Source organism: Bos indicus, chromosome 3, assembly GCF_029378745.1.
Source record: "Bos indicus isolate NIAB-ARS_2022 breed Sahiwal x Tharparkar chromosome 3, NIAB-ARS_B.indTharparkar_mat_pri_1.0, whole genome shotgun sequence".
In the NCBI taxonomy this organism is placed as follows: Eukaryota; Metazoa; Chordata; class Mammalia; order Artiodactyla; family Bovidae; genus Bos; species Bos indicus.
In genome coordinates this window covers 108,451,201-108,475,216 of record NC_091762.1, presented here as the reverse complement: position 1 = coordinate 108,475,216, position 24,016 = coordinate 108,451,201, and the positions used below count along the sequence as shown (strand labels likewise).

The 24,016-nt window shown below is 46.0% G+C and overlaps 2 protein-coding genes across 4 annotated transcripts; one reads left to right on the top strand and one right to left on the bottom strand.

The window, feature by feature from the left end:
• Positions 1–310: 310 nt before the first annotated feature.
• On the bottom strand, positions 311–8,615 carry AIRIM (AFG2 interacting ribosome maturation factor). 3 transcript variants are annotated; one of them, XM_019957809.2, is made up of 5 exons: positions 8,333–8,610; positions 7,866–8,146; positions 5,783–5,962; positions 3,603–3,721; positions 311–3,433 (listed from the first exon to the last, which is right to left on the bottom strand). In XM_019957809.2, exons 2-5 carry the CDS (start codon positions 8,138–8,140, stop codon positions 3,396–3,398), a joined length of 612 nt encoding a protein of 203 aa, XP_019813368.2. In that variant the 5' UTR covers positions 8,141–8,146; positions 8,333–8,610; the 3' UTR covers positions 311–3,395. The 3 variants fall into 3 exon arrangements, with proteins under 3 accessions (XP_019813368.2, XP_070642926.1, XP_070642925.1); XM_070786825.1 differs by having other exon boundaries at positions 311–3,721; positions 7,866–8,143; positions 8,333–8,615; XM_070786824.1 differs by having other exon boundaries at positions 311–3,721; positions 8,333–8,611.
• A 126-nt stretch (positions 8,616–8,741) lies between these two features.
• CDCA8 (cell division cycle associated 8) lies at positions 8,742–23,845 on the top strand. Its single transcript, XM_019957808.2, has 11 exons — positions 8,742–8,855; positions 9,032–9,144; positions 9,284–9,412; positions 11,234–11,274; positions 13,300–13,372; positions 15,605–15,687; positions 18,289–18,353; positions 19,225–19,320; positions 20,375–20,501; positions 21,266–21,352; positions 22,538–23,845. The coding sequence occupies exons 2-11, from the start codon at positions 9,048–9,050 to the stop codon at positions 22,580–22,582; spliced, it is 843 nt and encodes a 280-aa protein (XP_019813367.1). The 5' UTR covers positions 8,742–8,855; positions 9,032–9,047; the 3' UTR covers positions 22,583–23,845.
• The last annotated feature ends 171 nt before the right edge of the window (positions 23,846–24,016 follow it).

Here is a 24,016-nt window from a genome sequence, read left to right as displayed (position 1 = left end):
TTTTTGTTCATTAGAAGCAGTCTGTAAGGGCAGCCCACACTGAAGGAGAAAGGACTATACAAGGGCGTGGGTCCTTGGGATCACGGGGGCTATCTTGGAGGATACTCACCCCCTGTGTTCATAGAGGTGAAGAATATTTTTGGAAGGACACGCGAAACATTTAACATTGGTTGCCTCCAGTGAGGTGGCCTGAGTAATGGGAGAGGGGAACTTTTCACTGAATATGCACCTATGCCCTTTGAATTTTGTACAATGTGAACGTATCACTTACTTTAAAAATTAACCAAATTAATTATAAATTTAAGAACAATTAGAAGATAGCAGTTTAATACCATAAGAATGGCTAAGAAGGAACAATTATACTTAAATAATACATAGTTATTACTTACCACCATAAACATACTTGTAGCTATTCAGTCATAATTACTTGTTTAAATGAGGGAGGTTTTAACAAGTTCTTTACTATAATCATGGACACACACACACAGACAAGCAACTCCCATTTGCAAAATACATACTCTCGAGCAAGGTATTCAGGGCTCTTCACAAATTCATTCCAGTCCGCCCTTACAGACCCATTACCTGCCACTCTTATGCCCCACTGTGAACCCCAGTGACTTGCTATACTCAACTGTTGATGTTTCCAGTTCTATGGCATACAAGCCACAAGCACGACGCCTGCACACAGCAAACTCCCGGAGGTGTCAGCTTCCAGTCCTTCTCCAACACTGCCTTTGCTTACACTGTCCCTGGCTGTGGAGCAGCCTGCACTCCTCCAAGCCTCGAGGCCGGACTGAGATGTCACGGTTACTGTGAGGTTGTCCCCCAAGCAGCTGGCTGTCACCTCTATTCTCCCACAGAACTCTGTCTGACTGCAAATACACTTTCACTATTGTATTACAATGTAAATCTCTTCAACTTAAAAGTCTGGTCCCTGGATCATCAGCATCACTTGGGACCTTGTTAGAAATGCAGAGTCCAGGGCCCCACCCTGGACCTACAGAGTAGGAATCTAAATTTTAAGAAGATACTGGTGATTTATATGCCATCCAACCATCTTATTCTCTGACATCCCCTTCTCCTCCTGCCTTCAATCTTTCCCAGCATCAGGGTCTGGAAGACGAAGATTATGGCATCCGGTCCCATCACTTCATGGCAAATAGATGGGGAAACAATGGAAACAGTGACAGAGTTTATTTTCTTGGGCTCCAAAATCAGTGCAGATGGTGATTGCAGGCATGAAAGACGCTTGCTCCTTGGAACAAAAGCTATGACCAACCTAGAAAGCACACTAAAAAGTAGACATTACTTTGCTGACAAAGGTCCATCTAGTCAAAGATATGGTTTTTCCAGTGGTCATGTATGGATGTGAGAGTTGGACCATAAAGAAAGCTGAGCACCGAAGAATTGATGCTTTTGAACTGTGGTGTTGGAGAAGACTCTTGAGAGTCCCTTGGACTGCAAGGAGATCCAACCAGTCAATCCTAAAGGAAATCAGTCCTGAATATTCATTGGGAGGACTGATGCTGAAGCTGAAACTTCAATACTTTGGCCACCTGATGCGAAGAGCTAACTTATTAGAAAAGACCCTGATGCTGGGAAAGATTGAAGGTGGGAGGAAAAGGGGATGACAGAGGATAAGATGGTTGGATGGCATCACCGACTCGACAGACAAGAGTTTGAGTAAACTCGGAATTGGTGATGGACAGGGAAGGCTGGTGTGCTGCAGTCCATGGGGTCACAAAGAGTTGGACATGACTGAGCAACTGAACCAAACTGAACTCAAGCTTGAGAAATACTGGTTTAAATCTTTCCCTGGTTGAACTATAAATCTTTCTGGGTTCTCCTTTACCTCTGTCCCCAGAGTACATTGTAAGACCTAATACTTAAAAGTCTTAAGGTTATTTACAATTATTGTATATATGATGGGCTTCCTTCGTGGCTCAGTGTAAAGAGTCCACCTGCAATGCAGGAACCACAAGAGACATGGGTTCAATCCCTGGGTCAGGAAGATCCCCTGGAGCAGGGAGTGGCAACCTACTCCAGTATTCTTGCTTAGAGAATCCAATGGACAGAGGAGCCTGGCAGGCTATGGTCCACAGGGTCACAAAGGGCAGGACACGACTGAAGCGACTTAGCATGCACGCACAGGTAGAAAAACATGAAGACTTAAAAAATACATGTAAAACATAATACTATAATAATCCATAGAATGGTATACAATCGCGTTGAGCTATATACAGAGAGAGGTATGAAAAACTAGCCCAACTATATAAAGGTGTTTCTTTAAAGACAATTTAAATAACAGTATGTATCAATGATACCCAAATTGTTTTGTTAAAAAAATTGTGACTATGGACACTGAAAAGATACATATAAAATATCTCTGATGGAGTTCATTTTACGGTTTTCTACATTTTAAATGTTTTCCATAATTTTTCTATAATTTTTTAAAAAGCGTATCATCACTTTTATAACTTAAAAAGTCATTTTCATTTTGAAAAATATCTACATTCTTTCTTAAGTCCCTTTACATCCAATAACCAAGATTTTTAACCAGCCCAGGAAGCTGACAGGTCTGCAAGGACCACAACCATTTCACAGATGAAGGCACTGGGCCTCAGAAACAATCCTGATTGCCTGACTCTGGACTGGGACCTCCCATCCATGCAGCTACTCCAAGATCAGGGGCCTGTAGCAAATTGGCTGCCGGCTTTGGTAAAAAGAAAACCCTGTTATTTTAACAGCCCCACTATCCCCAGTTACTTACCGTCAGTAAGAGCAGCAAGGGAACAGATCCAAACACAAAACACTCAGAATTCATGCTACACCACCTCCCCCTGGTGGAAGGCTCTAGAAAGTGTCCTGATGATAAGGAGCCGTTGCAACTGGAAAATAATGTTTTCCATCAACATCACCTCCATTTCTTTAAATCATCAAAGCCACATTTTTTTCCATCAAGGAGTCAGGTACCGACAAAAAGAGAGGAAATCAGGACCTGGTGTCAACGAGGCTCAGAGCCTTGGACGATGCTGGGGGTGGTGCAAACTCTCTACCCTGGCCCTTTTGTTCCTTACCACTTCTGTGGCTGTTGCTTCTGTCCCTGGTGTTCCTCTGCATCGCCTTTCCTGCATCCTATCTGCCTCTGTCCATTCTCCTGAGTCTTAGGGAAGGGCAAGAGGTAACCATGTACCCTCACCCACGACCCAGCATGAAGCAGCACCAACATCAGGAATGTCCAGCAGAATCCGCTGAAGAGCCAGTCCTCAGGCGCTGGGCACTGACATTTCCAGTAAGTCAGGACGCAGTACTGACATTTTTTTAGACATAGAAGAAGGCAGCAATGTCGGTCTTCACCTGTGTGCCCCTAGTCTCCCGATAAACACACGGCTTCTTCACTCTTCCAGGAAGAAGGAAACATTCAACATGACATCTAGAACAGGAAGAGAGAGAACATGTGGCATACCAGCTCTTCAGAAAACACAAAACACCAGATTTGTAAAAGCTAGAGGCACCGGGAGGGGGAAACTCTTTGTGATTCCAAAGAGGCTAGACAAAGAAAGGAGGGGAGCAGACACGAGGGACTACATGAAAACCAGCACCTTGTACAAGGTCCGGGTATTCATCTTCTGAGATTCGGTCCCAGGCTCTGGGCAAAGCTTGGATGTTTCCCAAGTCTTCCCATTGGATTGAGGACAGGAGGTACTTCCTCTTCAGGTACTTTCTGGGAATTAAGGAAGGTGCTCAAAAAGAAAATGAAATGTGCTGAAGGAAGAAAATACCCTGGAGAGCATTCCCAGGAGCTAGAAAAGCAACAGCACAGCTATCATTACGTTTACCAGGTGGGCAGGCTCACCTCTGCTAGAGATCTTTACCGAGTCCCTCTATACACAAGGTTCTGGGCTACAGGGAAGGGATGAAACACTGCCCCTGCAAACTGGGAACTCGCTATGGTGGAAAAACAAAACAAAACAGAAACTGAAAAGACTCTAAATGGGAAGAGATAAAAAAACTCAGTGGAAGTTCACAGGATAAATTCATCCCCCTTAGAGCAGGGGTCCCCAATCTCTGGTACCTGTCTGTGGCCTGTTAGGAACTGAGCCTCACAGCAGGAGGTAAGCAGTGGTCCAGAAAGTGAAGATTCTGCCACTCCCACTGCTCGAATTACCACCTGAACCATCCCTCCCATCCCCGACTGTGGAAAGACTGACTTTCACAAAACCAGTCCCCAGCGCCAAGAAGGGTGGGGAACCGCTGCTTCAGAGAACAGTAGGAAGATTCCGGCTGGTAGGAAGAGCTTAAACCAAGACAAAGAAGAGGGGAAGCACGGAATGGATTCAGGACTGTACATCTTCCAACGAGGTGCCAAATGGAATAGTGTGTAGGGAGCAGGCAAGGCAGCTGAGCAGGCAGGTGGAGGGAGAAGACAGACCAGTGCGCGGGGTCTCACCCTAGGGACACAAGAAGCTACGGAGAAGCCCTACCCAGTAGGATCAGAACAGGACCTCCTGAAGATAAATCTGTAGAGTGTGGCCACTACCTGGAGGTAGCTTCTTCCTTCAAAGGAAAGAAGCCAGGGTCAGAAAAACCTGCCTAGAGACGGCATGCGCAAAGGGTCCAAGTGAGACCGTGGCGCACGCAGTGGGGATACAGAAGGGATCTCCGAGAAACACCACGGAAACAGAACGGAAGGACCTGACAGTGGAGCCAACACCCTTACAACAGCACCCGGCACACAGGAGGTGCTCCGCGAGCGCAGCCCAGCTACTGCTGCCACCCACGCAGCCAGCAAACAGTGGGCTCGGGGGACAACCCTCAAGTTTACAGACTAGGTGACCAGACAGGGTTGACGCTACAACTGAAGAAAAAGGGAGCTGATGGGGTGGAGGCTGGTGGGGGGATGGATCTCCATCCATTTGAGCCTGCAGTTCCATGAGATTCCAGTTGGGAGGCAGCTGCAGGAAACCGAAGAAAAAAACTAGAGGCAAGAGTAAATGAAGGTAGAAACTCCAGCCAGAGAGTAGACGCGACTATCAGGCAAGACTAGAGAGAAAAAGGGAGAGGACTCCAATGAAACGGTCTTTCGGCTTCCACCCAAGCCTTCCCTCAGAACACAGCTGGGTGATAACATAGGTCTGATCAGATTACTCCTCTACTCAAAACTTTCTACAGCTTTTGTCTCTCTCAGGATAAAAGCCCAAATCCTTCCAAAGACCTCGGAGGCCCTCCCAGCCCTAGCCCTGTCTCCTGACAGCACCACCTGTTAGACCAGCCCCTTTCACTTGGCTCGAGCCCTACTGGATGCCTTGCTATTTCCTGAACGGACCAAGCTCGCTGTCACCTCAGGGACTTTACACTTGCTGCTCCTTCTACCTGGAACACTCTTTGCCCCAAACATCCACACGATTCTTCCCCTCACCCTCTTCATGTCTTCTTAGACAGCACTTTCTCAGTGAGGCCTGCTCTGACCACCCTATTTAAAACTACAAGCCCGCCTTTAACCCTTGCTTTCCCCATTCCCTGCTTTATTTTTCTTCAAGGCACTTAATATCATCTGACATTTTATATATTTTCCCTTTTTTAATGCCTAGTTCCCACCACCTAGAATAAAGGCTGGAAGGTAGCATCTGCTCAATAAATGATTTGAGGAATGACTGTACAAAGGAATACAGGAGGAATCCAAAGAGAACTGACTTAAACTACGTATTTGTATGTAATCTGGTGAAAACTGAAGTTAACAAGACTTCCTAGAACAGCTCTGTGAAACGTGTGCAAAGGATATGAATTCCGATAATGTCTCTCAATGTCCTGCAACCACTCCAACATTTCAGCCACAGAGGGGCTTGCAGCTGAAGCCTGCAGGACAGCATCGAGGCCGATCGTGTCTGCGTGCTGCTCATAGATCTGAAGCACGCGCTCCACGTGGCTGCTGACCACATCACGCACCTTGAGGAGGGTGGCTCTGCGGGGGGAAAGTCTGATATTAGGCAATATGATGAGAAAGGCCTACGGCCAGGTTCCTCAACCTCGGTACCAAGAACATCTTGGACCTGATGATTCTTTGTGGTGGAGGGCTGCCCTGTGCGTTATAGGTTGTTCAGCAGCAACCTTGGCCTCTACCTACTAGATGACAAGAGCAAACTGTCCCCACCCATCTCAAGCTGTGGCAACCAATAATGTCTCCAGATATTGCCACACATCCCAATGGGAAAAACTGCCTCCGAAGGAGATCTACTGGTCCCAGGTGCCTTGGATGGAGGGGTGGCTTAACAATTAAGAATTGACTTAAAGATGATGAGGCTGAAGTTACATCACTCTCAAAAGCTGTGTGATGGGCCCAGCTGCCAAAGACAGAAAAGACCAAGCAGGCTTTCTGGGACTCCCATAAAGGAGAAGAAATGTTCACACGTAGTCAAATGCCACGTATGTGAAAGGAATAAGCAAGAGGGAACTATAGCAATAGAGCAGTATTGTGCTCATGCTATATCGTGTCCCACCCTAGTGAATTCTTGAATGGGTAAAATTTGGGCTCTTGACACACACAGATTATTGTGGATCTCAGGAAAGTTACTTATTCTCAATCACGAACAAAAACAAGTCTCTTTTGTTCACTGTGCATCCTAAGTACCTAAAACAGAGACTGACAGACAAAGCAACAAACGTTTGTCCAATGAAGGAAAAGGACTGTTGTGAAGAGTAAATACAGTAATGCATATTAAGCCATTAGGGAAGTACCTAGCTTATGGCAAATTTTATTATATTATTTTTACATAATTATTTTTTAAATTATTATATAATTATTTAAAAAGTTATTATTCCATTGGTGACTCCAAGAGGTCCAGCCACCAAGACGAAGGCTACAACTTCCCAAAGGGCAAGGCACTCCCTAGCCTAGAACCGCAGCTTTCAAGTTTGACTGTGACTCACAATGAAAACCTAGGCTAAAAATAACAGCCCAATACCCACATAAAAACATGTAATCAACTGAAATAAAAGTTCGCTACCTTAGAATGTGTAATGACCTAACTTAATTGACTCTTTAACTCAACTTAGGAACTAAGTCGGCCTTACTACTATATTCCTAGCACCTGCGTTTTGCACCCCATAGGTTCTTAATGTTTTTAGTACAGATAAATACAAAGAAGGCCCCCATCTTTGAGTTTCCTATCAGTCTATGGCAAACCCTACACACTAGAACCTTCTTTCATCCTGCTTAAGGGAAGGCCATATGTGCCCTCTCTTCTCCATCCCCAACTACCTGTAACTCTAAGACCGAGGGCCTAACATTGGTGCTCCTCCTGGCTCAGACACCAACGCACAGCAGAACAAAGCGGTGGTTAGGAGCTTCTGGCCCCAGTACCACAGGCACTTGGATTAGCATCCCAGCTTTACTATTTACTAACTGCCTGAGCACAGGCAATTTGCGTGAGCCTCAGTTTCCTCACCTGAAAAATGGGATTAAGTGAGGTTAAGTCACAGAGTTGTTGAAAAGATTTTGAGATAATGTATGTAAAATCCTTGCTGCTGGCACCTACTAAGTTTACAGTGTAACTCCTGCTGCTTTCTACCTAAGGAAAACTGCAGTGGAGGGCCAATGAGCTTTCTCCGTTGCTTTTCTGCTCTGCTTTGATAACTTTTACTAAGTCCACCAACCGTCACGCCTAGCTGATAAGGGAAGTGCCAGAAAACGGTTTTTTGACAGAGAGAGGTCCCATTGCAACAGACGGAAAGGGGGTAAGGTTGACACCCCCCCAAATACCATTCTCTTAAGTAAGGAGAAAAACCCCCTTCTCACTGATCCTAGATTATTAAATACCCAGTTTTAACATCTCTAGGCCAAGGAAGAGCGCCACTGTGCCTCTTACAGCCTCTCTCCCAGCTTGTCCAGGATAGTGTCACCAGCCGCCAGCTGCTTGCGCCTCAGCCGCTCCTGTAAGTCTGGGAAGGGCCGAAGTGAGGGCACATCCTCAAATCGCAGGTTCTGTGCGGCCTGCAGCTGCTCTGCCAGGTTGCTGAGGGAGGCCAGGAGGGGCGGGCAGTCCCTCAGAGCACTCTGCCACAGGCCCTGCTGCTCGTCCAACACGGGAAAGCACTTCCTCAGGGCCTCCTGCACGGCAAGCAAAGGCTGATCTTCAGTCATCTTCTACTGTGGGGGTGAAAACACAGACAAAAACCAGGAAAAAACAAATATCATTAGGGTCCCAAGTCGACAGGCAAAGGACCGAGTCACGGGTGGGAGTTATTTCCGTTCTCGGGGAGGTCCAGCTAAACAAAGTTTCCTCAGGTAGGGCCGTCTATCTCTCCCGACAGGTGTTTCTAGCGCGAGTCTTACCTTCAGAGAGGCTCTCGGAAGGCAGAACCTTCGTTTCCCACCTCGCGAAAGGTTCCTGACTACCCCTTGGCTTCGGGCAGTTTCAGACTGAAGGTTCACTGGGCCGACCCGTGCTTCCGGAGCCAGAATCTTGTCTCCTCTACTTGAAGTTTCCGGCCGCTCTTCTAAACCAGCGGGAAAACAAAACTAAACCAATAAAAGTTTAAGGAAATTCCAAGACCCCCGCACGCCTCCGCTATTTCGCTGCGCATGCCCAGACGTGGCTGCAGAGTCGCGAAAAATATGCGGGCAGACCGCAATGCCTTCTGGGTGCTGTAGTTTACATGTGGACTGGCTGCCCGATTGCGAAGCTTCTCTGTGATTGGCTGTTGTGAGACTCTCCTAAGACGGCGGCTATTTATTGGCCAGCCTTTGGCAGTTTGAATTTGGTGGCGGCGGTCTCACGTCGCGTTAGTCTCGGAGCCTCTCCTTCTCAGCTGAAGCAACCAGGTTTTTTCCTCAGCCCGGGTTTCAGAACCTGCAGGTGGGTGCCTCGCGAATCCTTTATGCCCGGGCCCGGAAGGGCAGGGGTCCCCATTCAAACCCCCTGGGGGGCTTCCACCCTCCCCTGCCTCCACCTTCCCCCGCCCGCTTGCGGCCCCCTCTCCTTCACCATCTCCGCTGCTGACGCCTTGTGCCTCCGCCCCTCGCTCCCCGCAGCCTCCATCGAAGCGCCATGGCTCCGTCTAGGAAGGGCGGCAGTCGGGTGGCCAAGACCAACGCGCTGCGGAACCGAAAGCTCGCCTCCTTTCTTAAGGACTTCGACCGTGAAGGTAAGGGGCGGAGCCCGGGTGGTCGCGGTCACCTGGGGCAATCGCGGGGTGCTGGAGGACTGGGACTCGGGCACCAGGGATTCCGGAAACCTTTTCCCCGCGGGGTGACCCGTGCCGTGTCCTCTCTGCCCTCTCGCAGTGCAAATGCGATCCAAGCAAATTCAGTCAGACAGGCAGAACCTCCTCAAAGAGTTGGATAACCTGTACAACATTGAGATCCTGCGACTCCCCAAGGCGCTGCGCGAGATGAACTGGCTCGAATACTTCGGTAAGAGCTCCTGATCTTTCCCCAGGCCTCGGCCTGGAGCCCTTCTGTGGTTACCATGGCAGCTTTTATCTTCTCAGTGAGGTCTTAGAAGGAAATTGCAGTCCTACTCCTCCCCAATCCCTGTCTCACCTCCCTGCTTAGCACTTTCCCTCATCTTTCTCTGCAGGCAGGCAAATGTTTTCTCTAAAGGAAGAGATAGTAACTATTTTAGGCTTTGTAGGCCAGAAGGTTCTCTGTCCAAACTACTCAACTTTGCTGTTATAGTTCCAAAACAGCTGTAATGAATGGGCATAGCTGTTTTCCAACAGAAATCTATTTATGGAAACACTGAAATGTGAATTTGACAGATTTCATGTGTCATGAAATACTCTTTTTTTGAGGGGGGTGGTATTTTATCTAACCATTTAAAAGTGAATGAATGAATAATTTGTTACTAGAGCACAGATGGAAGGATAACTCCAACCAGCTCTTTCTGCAGCTTATGGAAATCACCAGTTTATACACTGGCAAACAAATTGCAAAGTGCAAGGACTCGAAGAGTTTTCCTGGCCAGAGGAAAACCCCACCCTGTTCCCTACCCTACCCTCTGGTTAAACGTCCAGAGAAATGCAAGAGGCTGTCCTTTTGCTGGGTTACCCTTTTACTATTTTCTTATGATTAATTACCCACTAGGTAGCCTGCTACCTGGATAGAAATGCATGTTCTGCTCACATAGATGTCATTTAGTGATCCTTTTGGACTTTCTCTTTTATTTATTAATCTATTTTTGCATTTCTATAAATATTCATTGAGCATGTGTTAGTCACAATATTGGGTGCTGAAGATGCATTGGGAAATAAAACAGACATTATCCTTGCCTCCAGGAACTTACAAGTTAGTAGAGAAGACTTGTTCTAAAAATTTGGACATGATTATATATTTAAAATTATAAGTACTACAAAAGAGAATAAAGTAGTGGTCACTAAGCACATTTATATAGTGCTTTCTATGCCAGACAGGCATTGTGTTTTCCAATGTTAACTGAAAAACCAAGTGTTTTCCATATATTAACTGATTTCATCCTCAAAACAAACATATTAGTTGTTGGTTTTATTCCTGTTTTGTAGATGACAAGATTAAAGCACAGAGATTGTTTGCTCAAAGTCTCATAAGCCAATTAGTGACATATTTGAATGTAGGCATTCTGGTTCCAAAGTCTGAGTTCTTAACTGTTATACAGGATACTACCAGCACTTCCAGCAGGAGGACTCTAACCTAAGTTTTTATTCTACATCTAAATCTTGCGAAGATCTCTTCATTCAGTACACATTTACATCATACATACCGATGACATATTTTTTACCAGAAGCTGTGGATATTATTTTTGTCCTCGAGTTCAGTTCAAGGCAGGGCTGGGCACTTCTACAGCTTTGAGTAGTTGTTGGATATGATGATCGTGAGCAACTAACTCAACACATTGCAGCAATCTGCTGTGAGAGAAAAATAAGCAGAGTTTTGGGTTTGAGCTGGGTTTTGAAAGATGAATTCCAAATTTGTAGAGTGCAGGGGATTATTTCAGGCGGGAGAAATAACTATCAGAACACTCAGTCATGAGAGACAGTGGCACATTTGGGAAATAACAGTCACTTTGGTGTAGTGGAACTTGTAGTAAGTCATGAAGGGAACAGTCAAGCTTGGGGAAAGATTAGACTAGGTTGTAGAGGCTCCTGAATGTTGGACCAAGGACTTAATCTGGTCCAGTGTAAGATAAGTGGTCATATTAGGGAAGATATTTTGTTAATTATTAAAATCTAGTAACCAAGCAAATTGTTCTTTTTAAAGCCCTTGGAGGAAACAAGCGGGCCCTGGAAGAAGCAGCAACAGTAAGTGACTTCTATTTTTGAACTCTTGGTTAGTTTTAAGTTTAGTCCGTCCACAAAATTCAATGGTGGGTGCTGACTGTGGACCAAGTTCCAGAGGGGACATTACTGATGTCAACTAAAAGATTATAGTTGTTGAATGCTGAGTACATGAAGGCCAAGTAGTTCCAAGGTTTATAGAGAAATAGTCCTATTTTGGGCAGGTTCCTTGCAGCTCTTTGCCCTGATCTTTGCAGGTGAAGTAGAAAGCCAAGTTCCTTTAAACCCCTGGCCTGCTAGGGGACAAAGAGACTGTTGCCTTTTCACATCATACTCTAGAAGCTGTGCTCTTGCTTGGGACTCTCAGGATTCCCCACCCCCTCTCACCTTCTTCCCCCTGCCATGATTACTAGGACTGAAGGCAGTATGATGGGGAGGCAGAATAGAGTTTAGATCAGTACTGCCTGTTACAATAGCCACCAGCCACATGTAACTTTAATTAAAATTCATAAAATATTCAGTTCCTCAGACACATTAGCCATGAGTCATTTGTTCAGTAGCCACTATGACTACTGAATCATCCTCCATTTCAGACACCCCTCATCTCTCTAGCACGGCACAGCTTCTTGCTAAGCCCCGACAGCCTCAGAATCCTTGTCTGAGTACTCCATGTAGTCTCTACCAATCCAGAGATGAAACTGTGTCGTTCCTTGTTTGTAATGGCTATTCTGATACTTAGTGTGCCCTACAAGAAAAGGCTTGTGAAGCATGCCTGCTTTTGGCTATTCCCATACATATAGATAGTTACCATTGGGAATAAACTTAATTAGAATGGTGACTGGAAGCCTTTTTGAAGGGTACAGGAGCATAGCAGAAAAACATTTGGCCCTCTAGACTTAAAAAAAAAATTCTTTTAAGGTAACTGTGTGATAGGTGCATTAATTAACTTGATTGTGATAATCATTTCACAATGTGTATGTGTAACACTTCTTTTATATATATAGGCATTTTTAAAATTTATTTAATTGAAGGATAATTGCTTTCAGAATTTTGTTGTTTTCTGTCAAACCTTAACATGAATCAGCCATAGGCATACATATATCCCCTTCCTCTTGAACCTCCCTCCCATTTTCCTCCCCATCCCACACCCTTAGTTTGGTACAGAGCCCCTGTTTGAGTTCCCTGAGACATACAACTAATTCCCATTTGCTATCTGTTTTACATATGGTAATGTAAGTTCCCATGTTACTCTCTCCATACATCTCACCCTCGTAACACTTTAAATGTGTTAGAATCATATTTGTCAATTATACCTCAATAAAGCTGGGGGTGGGATGAGAAGACTGACATAGCATCAAGTGTTGTAGAGAATATGGGTCATTTGAAACTTGTACTGTTTGCTCCTTGCATGTAAACAAGTACAATCACTTTGGAAAACAATTTTGCATAATATTAAGCCTGAACACCTGTGTACCCTGCAACTCTCTGATGCCCTATCCCTAAGTATACAGCCAAGAGTAAACCTGGACATGCGTGCATCAGACACAGCTATAAGAGTTCAAAGCAGTAGTGTTTGTAATAGCAAAATACTATTGACAGGAGACTGGACCAGTCCATTGTGACAGGTATTACATAGCAGTGAAAACTAATTTCAATCACAAACAGTGGTCAAAAGCAGAACCAATAAAATATTGTTTAAGCACGTAGACATTTGTGGAGAAATATACATACACCCACACTTTCTTTCAGGCAAATGGAATGATAGTGGTTATCTCTAAGGAATGACAGAATCAGGACACTAGTCGCCTTCTGAGGAGAGGCAAAGAAATAGTACAGGGAAAAGTACATAGCCGGAAGCAAGTAACTGGCAGTGTTTTGGGTCTTTGGTTGTATGGTGGATTTATGGGAGTTCAGTATTTTGTGTTGTAAGTAACATAATCTTTTGTATGTATCAAAGAATATGGTTTTTTAAGTTGTTTTTAATCTTAAAATATTGTTCCTCACATTTGATGGAATATACCTGGTGTTTTCGGACTGTGTTTGGCACAGGCTGACTTGGATATCACAGAAATAAACAAATTAACAGCAGAAGCTACTCGGACACCCCTGAAACTTGCCAAAAGTGAGTACTTTTCAAAACCCCTTGTTGAAGTGAGAGAGCGAAGGCCCAGTGTAGTTGGCTGGCTGCTCGGGGAGGCCTCCTTGGAGGAGTCTCTTCCCTCTAATGCCTGGTCCTCAGTCTCGAAAATCCAAAAATTTGATTTTGTCCTCTGCATTCAGTTAATTATATGAAGACTGATAACTAACTGAACTCTTCAGACCAATTTGTGAGCTAAAATGAAAGAAGAAAAACAAAAGCTGTGCTGGAAACCAAACATTGTTGCCTACTTCCTTCCCTGAGAGAGAGGTGAGCAAGGTTTGGAGAGGTGTGACAAGACGTGGCAGTGCCAGCCAAGACTCCCTGATGTGAGCAGAAGGGTTGAAAGAGAACTGTGAAAGGACCAACTTTCTCAGCCTGTCATTCCATGCTACTCAGTTCACTGCCCCATCCATGAAAAATTCTCTCCCATACACGCCCCACACTCGGGGAAACACTATCTTAGAAAGTTTGGGGACGCTGACTGTAATTAGTGAGCACAGATTCAGGCCAGGATGGGCTCTCCAAGGGACATGCTGTCACTGACCTTAAGCTCTGGGCTTAAGGCTGCCCATCAGGCAGCACCTTCTCTACTGGGCCAGGCCTAAAATACCACTCAATGTTTATTCCAGCTTACCTTTTTTTTTTTTTTTTTAAGATAAATATATTTGTATTCTTATTTGTGTCAGGAAAAAAAGCTTAAAATTCATTGAACTCTTTCCCCTCAGTTAAATTTCTCTATGGAATCCCTGCTTAGGATTTTCTAGCCTGTGGTTGAATGTATTTAGCAATGAGACACTCCCTTTCAATGATAGACAGCTGGAATGGTTAGAATATTTTTTCTAATTTTGAACCAAAGTTTCCTTGTGGTATCTACATATTGATACTGCTTCTGTTCTTTGAGGTCCCGCAGAGCTGTCTTCCATATGACAACCCCTTAAATATTAAAAACTGGTATTACTTCCTCTTGAATCATCCATCTTAAACATCCCTCATATTCCTTTCCCTTTTAAAATGATAATTGTAATAACTTATTATTTATAAATAGTATTTTATTATAATAAATAGTAATAACATTTAAAAAACTAAGATCATGGCATCCAGTCCCATTACTTCATGGTAATTAGAAGGGGAAAAAGTAGAAACAGTGACAGATTTTATTTTCTTGGTCTCCAGAGTCACTGTGGATGCTGACTGCTGCCATGAAATTAAAAGACACTTGCTCCTTGGAACGAAAGCTATGACTAATCTAGACAGTATGTTAAAAAGTAAAGATATCACTTTGCCAAGTACTCATGTACAGATGTGAGAGCTGGATCATAAAGAAAGCTGAACACGGAAGAATTGATGCTTTAGAATTGTGTTGTTAGAGAGGACTCTAGAATTCTGCGGACAGCAAGGAGATCAAACCAGTCAATCCTAAAGGAAATCAACCCTGAATATCTACTGGAAGGCCTGAGCTGAAGCTGAAGTTCCAATATTTTGGCCACCTGATGCGAAGAGCTAACTCATTAGAAAAGACCCTGATGCTGGGAAAGATTGAAGAAGAGGGCTACAGAGGATGAGATGGTTAGGTAGCAACACTGACTCAATGGACGTGAATTTGAGCAATCTTGAAAGATAGTGAAGGACCGGGAAGCCTGGCATACAGCAGTCCATTGGGTTGAAAAGAGTTGGACACAACTTAGCGACTGAACATTAATACTTATAATGTGTTCAGTATCATTCAAGGGACTTTACATTCATTCATCCCACAAATATTTAATAAGCACTTGTAGGCACAATTCTAGACTTTGGGATGAGTAACAAAGACGCCATTTTTGTGGAGCATGCATTCCATGTCTCGTCATATCCCCATGAAGTGTCTCCTCCGTTTTATAGAAGAAGAAATTGAGAGTTGCGGTGAAAACCATGTGGCATAGTCAGAGGCAGGATCAGGCCTCAGGCTCAAGGCTGTCTGGCTCTGGGGTCTACATTCTTAATCAGAATGCTGGGCTGCCCACACAAAGCACCATAGAGGGTTTTTTAACCACTCTGAGACCTTATGTGTGTGTGTGTCTGTGTGTGGCTAAATCCTTTTTTTTTTTTAATCATCTTTCTTTTGGATCTCTTTCTTGATTACAACCTAAGATTGCTCAAGTTTTATTTCCTATAAGAAATGTGAATGCATAAAAGTTTATTCACATGAGAAATATCACTCTGTTAAAACTCTTACAGCACGGAAGGTAATGCAAGTGGATGAGATGATAGTGGAAGAAGAAGAGGAAGAAAATAACAATAAGAATCCTCAAACTGCAAGAGTAAGTAGGCACTCACATTTGGGGCGGGAGCCTCTCAGCAGGCAAGGGAATACTTAAAATATAGTATACCTCCTTTATCACTACCTTACCCCACTGCCCCTGGAAGTTTTACCATTCCTCTTAGGACACAGCTTTTAAAATGAGTGAAATTTCACTAGCTGGAGAAGAAAAGGAAGGGAATTCCAGGAAGAGGTATGAAAGTGCCCTTTGAGGAACAGGAAGCGGTTTGGTGTGGTGGCAAGGACATAAGCTGTGAGGGTAATCTGGGGAAAGCAGTGGTCTCGTGAGCCAAGCTTAGAGGTTGTGATTTCATGAGATAGGTCATGGTAAGTGACACGATGGATAGGTATTTCAGAACAGCATTCAGGATAAACGAGAGAGAGAAAATTAGAGACAAGGGAACCAGTTGGGAAGCTTTATTATTTTGTTTAATTGAAGTATAGCTGATTTACAATGTTGTGTAAATCTCTGCTGTACAGCAGAGTGACTCAGTTATATCCTATAGGCATTCTCTTTAAATATTCTTTTCCATTATGCTTTGTCACAGCGTATTGAATATAGTTCCCTGTGCTGTACGTATGACCTTGTTTATCCACCTCACATCTAATAGTTTATGTATGCTAATCCCAAACTCCCAGTCCTCCTCTCCTCCACCTGCTGCCCCCCTGGCAACCACAGTTCAGTTCTCTGTGTCTGAGTCTGTTTCTGTTTTGCAGATATGTTAATTTGTGCCATATTTTAGATACCACATGTGATATATATGTGGTCTTTCTCTGACTTATTCACTTAGTATGATGGTCTCTTGTTGCATCCATGTTGCCACAAATGGCATTGTGGTGTTCTTTTTTGTGGCCAAGTAGTATTCCATTGTGTATGTACCACATCTTCCTCCATTCATCTGCCGATGGTCACTTAGGTGGCTTCCACGCATTGGCTGTTGTGAATAGTGCTGCCGTGAACACGGGGGTGCATGCATCTGTTTGAATTATAGTTTTGTCCAGGTATGTGCCCAGGAGTGGGGTTGCTGGATTAGAATGTCATTGTGCTTTTAGTTTTCTGAGGAGCCTCACGCTGTTTTCCATAATGGCTGCACCAACTTACATTCCCACCAGCAGTGTAGAAGGGTTCCCTTTTCTCCACACTGTCCAGCATTTATCATCTGTAGACTTTTTAGCGGTGTCATTCTGACTAGTATGAGGAGGTACCTCGTAGTTTTGGTTTGTATTTCTCTAATTATTAGTGATGATGAGCATCTTTTCATACGCCTACTGGCCATCTTTGGAGAAATGTCTGTTAAAGTCTTAAGGTCTTCTGCCCATTTTTCGATTGGGTTGTTTAGTTTTTTGTGGTTGAGTTGTATGAGCTGTTTGTATATTTTGGAGATTAAGCCCTTGTCTGTGGCATCATTTACAAATATTTTCTTCCATTCTGTAGGTTTGTGTTTTTTTTTTTTAATGTTTCCTTTGCTGTGCAAAATTTGTAAGTCCCAAAATTCAGTCCCATCTGTTTATTTTTCTTTCTGTTGTCTTGGGAGACTGACCTAAGAACACATTGGTACAATTTATGTCAGAGACTGTTTTGCCTGTGCTCTCTTCTAAGAGTTTTAAGGTGGCATGTCATGTTTGTCTTTAAGCCGTTTTGCATTTATTTTTTTGCACAGTGTGAGGGTGTGTTCTAGCTTTATTGATTTCTATGCAGGGGCTGCTGTAATTCTTGAACTGAGGCCCTGACCCTGTGAAAAGAGAAGGGATAAGGTTTACAAAGCAGAGTGGGCAAGATTGGTGGAGGGAAGGAGCGACCTGAGACGACCAGGTGGTTCCTGGCTTAGGGAACCGCCCCCTGGTGGGGGGCATGGGAGGAGGAGGGGTGCTGGGCCAGGGCAAAGGGCAGCAGTTAGTATGCCAGTTGTTGGACCTGCTGAGTGTGTAACACTTCTCCAGCATGTCTAGCCCTGACAGAAATCTCAGCCTGGAGCTCAGGCAGAAGTAAGAGACTGAGAGACACCGATTCTCAGATCTTTAGGTGGTTGTCCCAGCAGGGGGGTCAGTGAGGTTGTACGGGGAGAATGTGGAGGGGAGGCTGAGGGTGGACCCTGGAGGGAAGGTAGAAAGAGGAGCTCGTGAGGCAGCCTGCAGAGAAGAAGGCCAGCCAGGAAAGCAAGGGTGGTGGGTCGATCTTTGGAACAAGGGAGGAGGATCATCAGAAGGTAAAAAGTGACTCTTGTCAGGTACCTCCAGGGATTTGGCAAGGGTGAGGGCTGCTGAGGGTTCCTTGTGCTGGGCACCTGGGTGCCCTTAGTGACTGTCACAGCAATGCTGTATGAGGGGGTGGGAGCAGGGTAGGGCAACCAACCAAGCTGCACTCAGTTCAAAAGGCACTTACCTTTAATCTTGGTCAAAGTCCTCTAATTGGAAGACTCAGGCAGTATAATTCTTAGTTGACCAATTCTGCTCTGAATTATTTAAGTCACTGTGAGTTCTGTAAGTTATACCTTCTGATGTTCAGATACTCAGTTCTTTTCCAGAGCTGGTATCCTTCTCCCTAACCTTTCCCCCTTGTGGGGCTTTTTTTAACCTCAGTTTCATTTGTTTGTGACTTCAGGCTAAAAGGTGTCCTCCATCCAAGAAAAGAACCCAGTCCATACAAGGGAAAGGCAAAAATAAAAGGTAACAGGTTTTCCAAATTCAGATGTGCTTTTGGTTTTATTGGAGAGCCACATTCATCATGGCAGGAATGGGCGGTAAAGGGGCTTTTGTGACTTGTTTTCAAGTAGAGCTTCACATCATCGAATCCACCAGTATCTGAGCTTGGGGGGCCTCTAGAAACTGTCCGACCCAACACCTTCTCTGGTTCTTCTGCCCATGTTCTCTGTCTCCCCACCACCACCCTTTTTTTTAAAATGCAAACAGGGAGATTAATAAGACACAAAAACATACAGTAAGCACTGCATATTTTGTTCAGTTGCCAGACAGTCCGTGTGTAGAGCTACCCACATGGTTAGTCACAAAGTGGCTATCACCTACCTGTGGTTAGTTTCTTGAAAAATTCCTCCTGGTCCTGCTAAGCAATGACTCACCATGGACTTGAATTTCTTATGCTGGGATGGTGGGGGAGGGGGCTGCCTCTTAACGGGCTCAGGAAAGGAGTCACTGGAGCGGGTCTGTGAAGAGTGAGCTCCTCTCTCTTCTCCCTGGGCAGTGGGAGCTGTCTGGCAAGAGGACAGGAGCTCCAACTAGGGGGCCTACAGGGTGCAGAGGGGCTGTCTCCTTCCTCTCGTTCCCTTAGCTTGATTGAGAAGTCAGATTCTGGAGGCAGACTGCCTGGGTTCAGGGTTCTGGCTCTGCCCTAATATCCCCAAGTTTCTGCATGTGGAAATGAGGATAATGGTGCGTCTCACAGGGTGGTGAAGAGGCTACACGAACTAATGTGTGGAAGGCGCCCAGGACAGGCTCTGACATGCTCAGTGTTACCTGCCTCTACGGCTGCAGTCATTGGACCTGAGAGTTGGTGCACCTAATGGCCATGTCTCTCCCGTAGGTCAAGCCATTACGCCACCGTTACCCCAGCTGTGGGCCGACTGGAGTTGTCTCTGGTGAAACCAACTCCGGGCCTGACACCCAGGTTTGACTCAAGGTGAGTACTGGCAGCAGCGGTTGGATTTTGATGGGAGCCCAATACTTGACATTTGTCAGAAAAGAAGGGTATTTAAGAAAATACTGGAAAGCCTCACTCAGGAGTGTTTCCTAATGTTTGCCTCTCCCCTGAGAGCAGGTTCGCCTGTTTTCAGTGGCAAAATGATCATTTATCTTATGAGAGGGAGGAGACCAGTCTGTCCCTGATGACTTGGAGGCCTCTAGTGACTATTTTGGTCTTTTCTGATTCTGATTAAGTTTAAGTTAGTAGGTACTCTTCCCATACCCTTGATAGGAGTGAAAATTAACACCATCTTTTGGGAGGCCAATATAAATAAGGATGTTCTTACAGCATAAATTAATCCCTTCTACAGTGCTGGTCAACTAGATAGGAGATGCTGTGTAGCCATTAAAAAATAAATGGCTCTGCATGTGCTGATTCATGGTCAGGAGCCTCTCCAAAGAGGTGGCAGAGCAGCATGTCCTAGGTGATCCCATTTGATAGTTTCTGGAGGGACGCATAAGGAACTGAGCGTGCTTATCTCTGGAGTGGGAGAGTGAGGAAGACCTACCTTCTAATTCTCACTCCTCCTTAACTTTTTTGTTTTTTTCATGAGTGTATAGCAAAGGACATTTAGGGAAAAAGAGATGGAAGCACTTTAAAGATCTCAAGAAAGTCATCCTCCTTTGACCCTGGAAAATTTCTCCTGATGGAAGCACATAGCCACTCTTGGAAATATATTAGCCACTGTTTGTTTCTGGCTTTGTGGATGGATGGATGGGTGGGTGACTGTTCTCCACATGGAGCTTTGAACCTAAAATTTACATGGATAAGAATTTACTTTTGCTAGATGTATGTTTGATAATTACAGCCTCCTTTCTCCAGCTGTGTTGAGTCATTACTGCTTTTTAACCCTAAATTTAGAACATGCCTTCTTAGAAATGTGTGATTTGAAAACTGCAGCTTGAGGCCAGATTGGGTTTGGAAGGGCTCGTAGCGCCTGGTGTCATTCAATCTGCCAAGCCATCTTTACAGAGATTTTCCCACTTTATAGGATCTTCAAGACCCCGGGCCTGCGTACTCCAGCAGCCAGAGAGCGGATTTACAATGTCTCTGTGAATGGCAGCCCTCTTGCCGACAGCAAAGAGATATTCCTCACTGTGCCGGTGGGAGGCGGAGAGGTAAGTGTTCCAGGGAAGGGTGGGTCAGGTCACGGTGTGCTGCTTACTCACCATTTCTTTCTCTTGTCCATCACCCACTTCTCTCCCGGAACCCAAAGTCTTTTGGTTGCCTGGCTCGTCATCTCCACACTTCTGTAGTACTCAGAACCATTCCCTCTCCCAGGGTAGAGCTCCAGACTGGGAAGATTCTTGCCCAGCTCTGGGTTCCATTTGTTCATCAGCTAACATAGGCCCACCTATCTTGTATTAATAGCAGGTTCAAGATGTGGAAGACATTCCTGCCCTTGAGTAGCAGTTGGTAGTCAAGCTAGGCTCCCAATGAACAATAACATAGCATGTGATGTGTGCAGTAAGGGAGATTTTAGAGGGTGTGCAAAGGATGGCACTGTCAGGGTGCATGCTTAGTCTAGAAAGGGGAGTGCGAGGGTCTTCCACTTGGTGTAACTTTGAGGAGTCTGAAGCAGGCAGAGCAGAGCAAGTTGCTGACCTCCGCTCAGGGACGGAGTGGGTGGTTTATCTCACATGAGGTCTGCAGGGCATTTCTAAGCTAACGTGCACCCCTTGTCTTCAGCTGATCCAGCCACTGACCCAGTGATAAACGCCAACATCACTGTCTCCTTGGGACTAACACCCCTCCTGCTTGCCTTGCCACCCACCCCCTACAAGTGCAGGACATCAAGGGGACCCCCCAGGGCACCCTGGGCTGCTGGCAGACGTTCCTGCTCTGAGGGACCAGCCACTTTAACCCTCTCCCCTCCCCACAGAGCATGCGGTTATTGGCCAGTGACTTGCAGAGGATCGATATCGCACAACTGGATCCAGAGGCCCTGGGAAACATTAAGAAGCTCTCTGTAAGTCTCACGCTCCTCTCCACACACAGGGTGGAGCCTTCTGGGTTTAGCCATTCTTAGGATTGCCTTTTGGGTCTGGGCTGGTGCTTTACACTTACAACTGTTTCCCCCAAGGAATTTTGATGCTAGGTTCTCCTGCTTACCTAGCAGCAGTTCTGTCCCTAAACTGATGTTGAGTTTTGATCCAACCCAGAGTGCCTACCACAGAAGTTCTACAAGAAAATCAAAACTCTGCTTCATTCGGGCAGTTGGTTTCTGTATGTTATGGCACAGCAGTTGCCCTCAGGAACAGGGTGAGGAGCCTGTTCCAAGGACTCCCACAGAATCAGAGCGTGCTGGCCAGCCAGGCCCTCTGGGCAGTGGGACCACAGTGCCAGGGGCTGATGGGGCTCTGCTCTGCTGCGTCAGCTCCTTCATCTCCTCTGTCTTTGGGGCCCAAGCACTCATTTCTCCTGCACCTGTCCTTCCCCGCTAAGCAGAATATCACCTTCTCCATGAGGCTGTTGGTTCTCCTCCCCCTACCTTGGGTCTGCATGCGGTTCTGGGTAGTCGCACTCCCTACTCCACTGCCCAGCATGGGCTGTCCAGTGTTAGTCCTCAGTTAAATTCTCAAGGGGAAGAATCTGCAATTCCGTTCTCAGCTTTGGTCAGACAGGCCACCCTGGTCCTGTCAGCTGGATTAGTGTGGTGGACGGGAACATGTAGCACAAACGTGGCTGCTGTTGGCCCCCCTTCTGGGTGGGGGGTGGGGTAGGGTCTGTGAAGGGCATGTCCAGGAAGCGGATGAGGGCGGAGCTGCTTTCTCAAACGTGTCATTTGGAACACGGGCTGGTGCTGGGCACATACCAGCCACCCGAACCTGGTGACATCCTTCATCACGCTGGACCTCCAGCATTGCTGTTCCCAAACGATGCCTTCACTGTCTCATCTGAGATGGCATTTTGCTGCTTTCCTTCAGATGAGAAACAGAGATGCAGAAAGTTTAGTTCAGTGTGCGTTGGTCTAGCGGTGAGCGTAGCTGCCTTCCAGAAAGGCTAGTTTGTTCACGTACCAATAGAGGATGGAGAGCTGAGATTCAGTCAGACCGGCCCAGCCCCAGAGTCAGTGCTCCCTGAATAGACTAAAGGATGGGTGGGCATGTTTGCCCAGCACCACCCACTGAACGACCTCTCCTTCTCCTTTCAGAACCGTCTTGCTCAAATCTGCGGCACCATACGAACTCAAAAATGAAGCTGCTCTTCCAAGACGGGACAAGAGGGGCCTTTAGTGGGCACTTCTGGGACCCTGAAGAAACCTCTTCCTTTTGGCTTACTGTTTGTTTGAGTGTGAAGTTCCAGAGCAGGGTGTGGTGTTCCTCTTGGAGAACTCAGGAAGCTTTGCTTTGGGCACCTCCCAAGCCAGGTGACAAAGACACTGCCTCTGCGTCCATACAGTCCAAACTTCTTGCCCTTCTCTGAACTGAATTCTCCTTCCTGCTCTTAGAGCAGCCGCCTTTGCCTCCTGCAGCTCCGTGTCCTCTTTGCCCTGCCCCAACTCAGAGGAACCTCATGTTCTCAGGAGGACTGCCAATCACTCTGACCAGAGAGCCCTGTGCAGCTGGGCTCCCAGGCTGGGAGCTGTAAGCTCCAAGAAGGGAGCTCCACAAGAGGGCGGCTCCGAAGCTGGAAGGGACTGTGCGGATGGGGCCAGGACCAGCCACAGCTGTGACCCCAGCAGGACACATCTTCCCCCCCGTGCCCATCCCCTCCCTCCTGCGGTGGCTACTGCCGGGGCTCTGCGGTCTTATGCCTGCCATGCCCAGTAGTTTTGTCTCAAGCTGATTTGTGGACCAGTATTGTGTATTATCCCTGTTTACCAAAGACCAAAACTTGGTTTGAGGGCAGTTTCCATATCTTGCTCCTCTACCTCTCCAGTTAGTTCAGTTAGTGGGAATCTGGATAAGGGAATTGTAGGGTTTAGATTGGTGTGGGGTTTTTTACATGACTGGCTGCAGTTGAACTCAAAGCTCTCTAGTCTCTGCCAGTTCTGTAGACTTTGCCAAGCGCTTCTCTCTTCTTAGAGACAAGGGGTTCACGGGGGAGTGAGTGTAGCTGGTCTGGGGGCCTCATTCCGTGCGTTTGGCCTCTGCCCTGGTGTGGGTTGTCCAGTGGGCGCGGAGACCCCTGCGGCCCAACCAGCCCTTCTGCCCCGAAGAATCATGGGATGTGGTCCAGGAACGTGGGAGCCGAGAGTTCCTGCCCCCAGCTCGGGAGCACAGTGTTGTGTATGTGGTTCTTTGTCGTACTTTGTACTATTTTGCTACACGACCATCCTAGTAATCCAGTCCTGTCCAAGATATGTTCTTTTCAAGTTGTTTTTTCTCCCTTTCCTGAGACTTTTGTACATATTGTCTTCCTGAGTCGTGGTATCTGTAAGCTGATTTATTCTGATCGGAGCTACCGAAAGATACCGGTTTTCAATAAAGTGTGGATTTGGATTTGTTTTTAACTGATACTCCACCTGCCTATCATCTCCAAAATGCTATACCTGGACTAAAGATAGTTTGGGGACTGAAGCTATTAGAGCAGAGGGTCCACAAACAGCTACTTCCCACAGACGTGAAAGCCTTTACTTCAGGCAGAATCTCTCTGATACCTAAAGAGGGGGCCCTCTCCCCAAGCAGGG

Bases quoted from the DNA above. Each gene is read 5' to 3' on its own strand.
- AIRIM (XM_070786825.1), bottom strand. From the start codon at position 8,140: ATGACTGAAGATCAGCCTTTGCTTGCCGTGCAGGAGGCCCTGAGGAAG. The intron at 5,963-7,865 runs GTAAGAGGCACA...TTCCCCCCGCAG, and splicing joins GACAAGCTGGGAGAGAGGCT to AGCCACCCTCCTCAAGGTGC. The intron at 3,722-5,782 runs ATATCCTTTGCA...AATTCCCAGAAA, and splicing joins GAGAGACATTATCGGAATTC to GTACCTGAAGAGGAAGTACC.
- CDCA8 (XM_019957808.2), top strand. From the start codon at position 9,048: ATGGCTCCGTCTAGGAAGGGCGGCAGTCGGGTGGCCAAGACCAACGCG. The intron at 11,275-13,299 runs GTAAGTGACTTC...TGTTTGGCACAG, and splicing joins CCCTGGAAGAAGCAGCAACA to GCTGACTTGGATATCACAGA. The intron at 19,321-20,374 runs GTGAGTACTGGC...CCCACTTTATAG, and splicing joins ACACCCAGGTTTGACTCAAG to GATCTTCAAGACCCCGGGCC.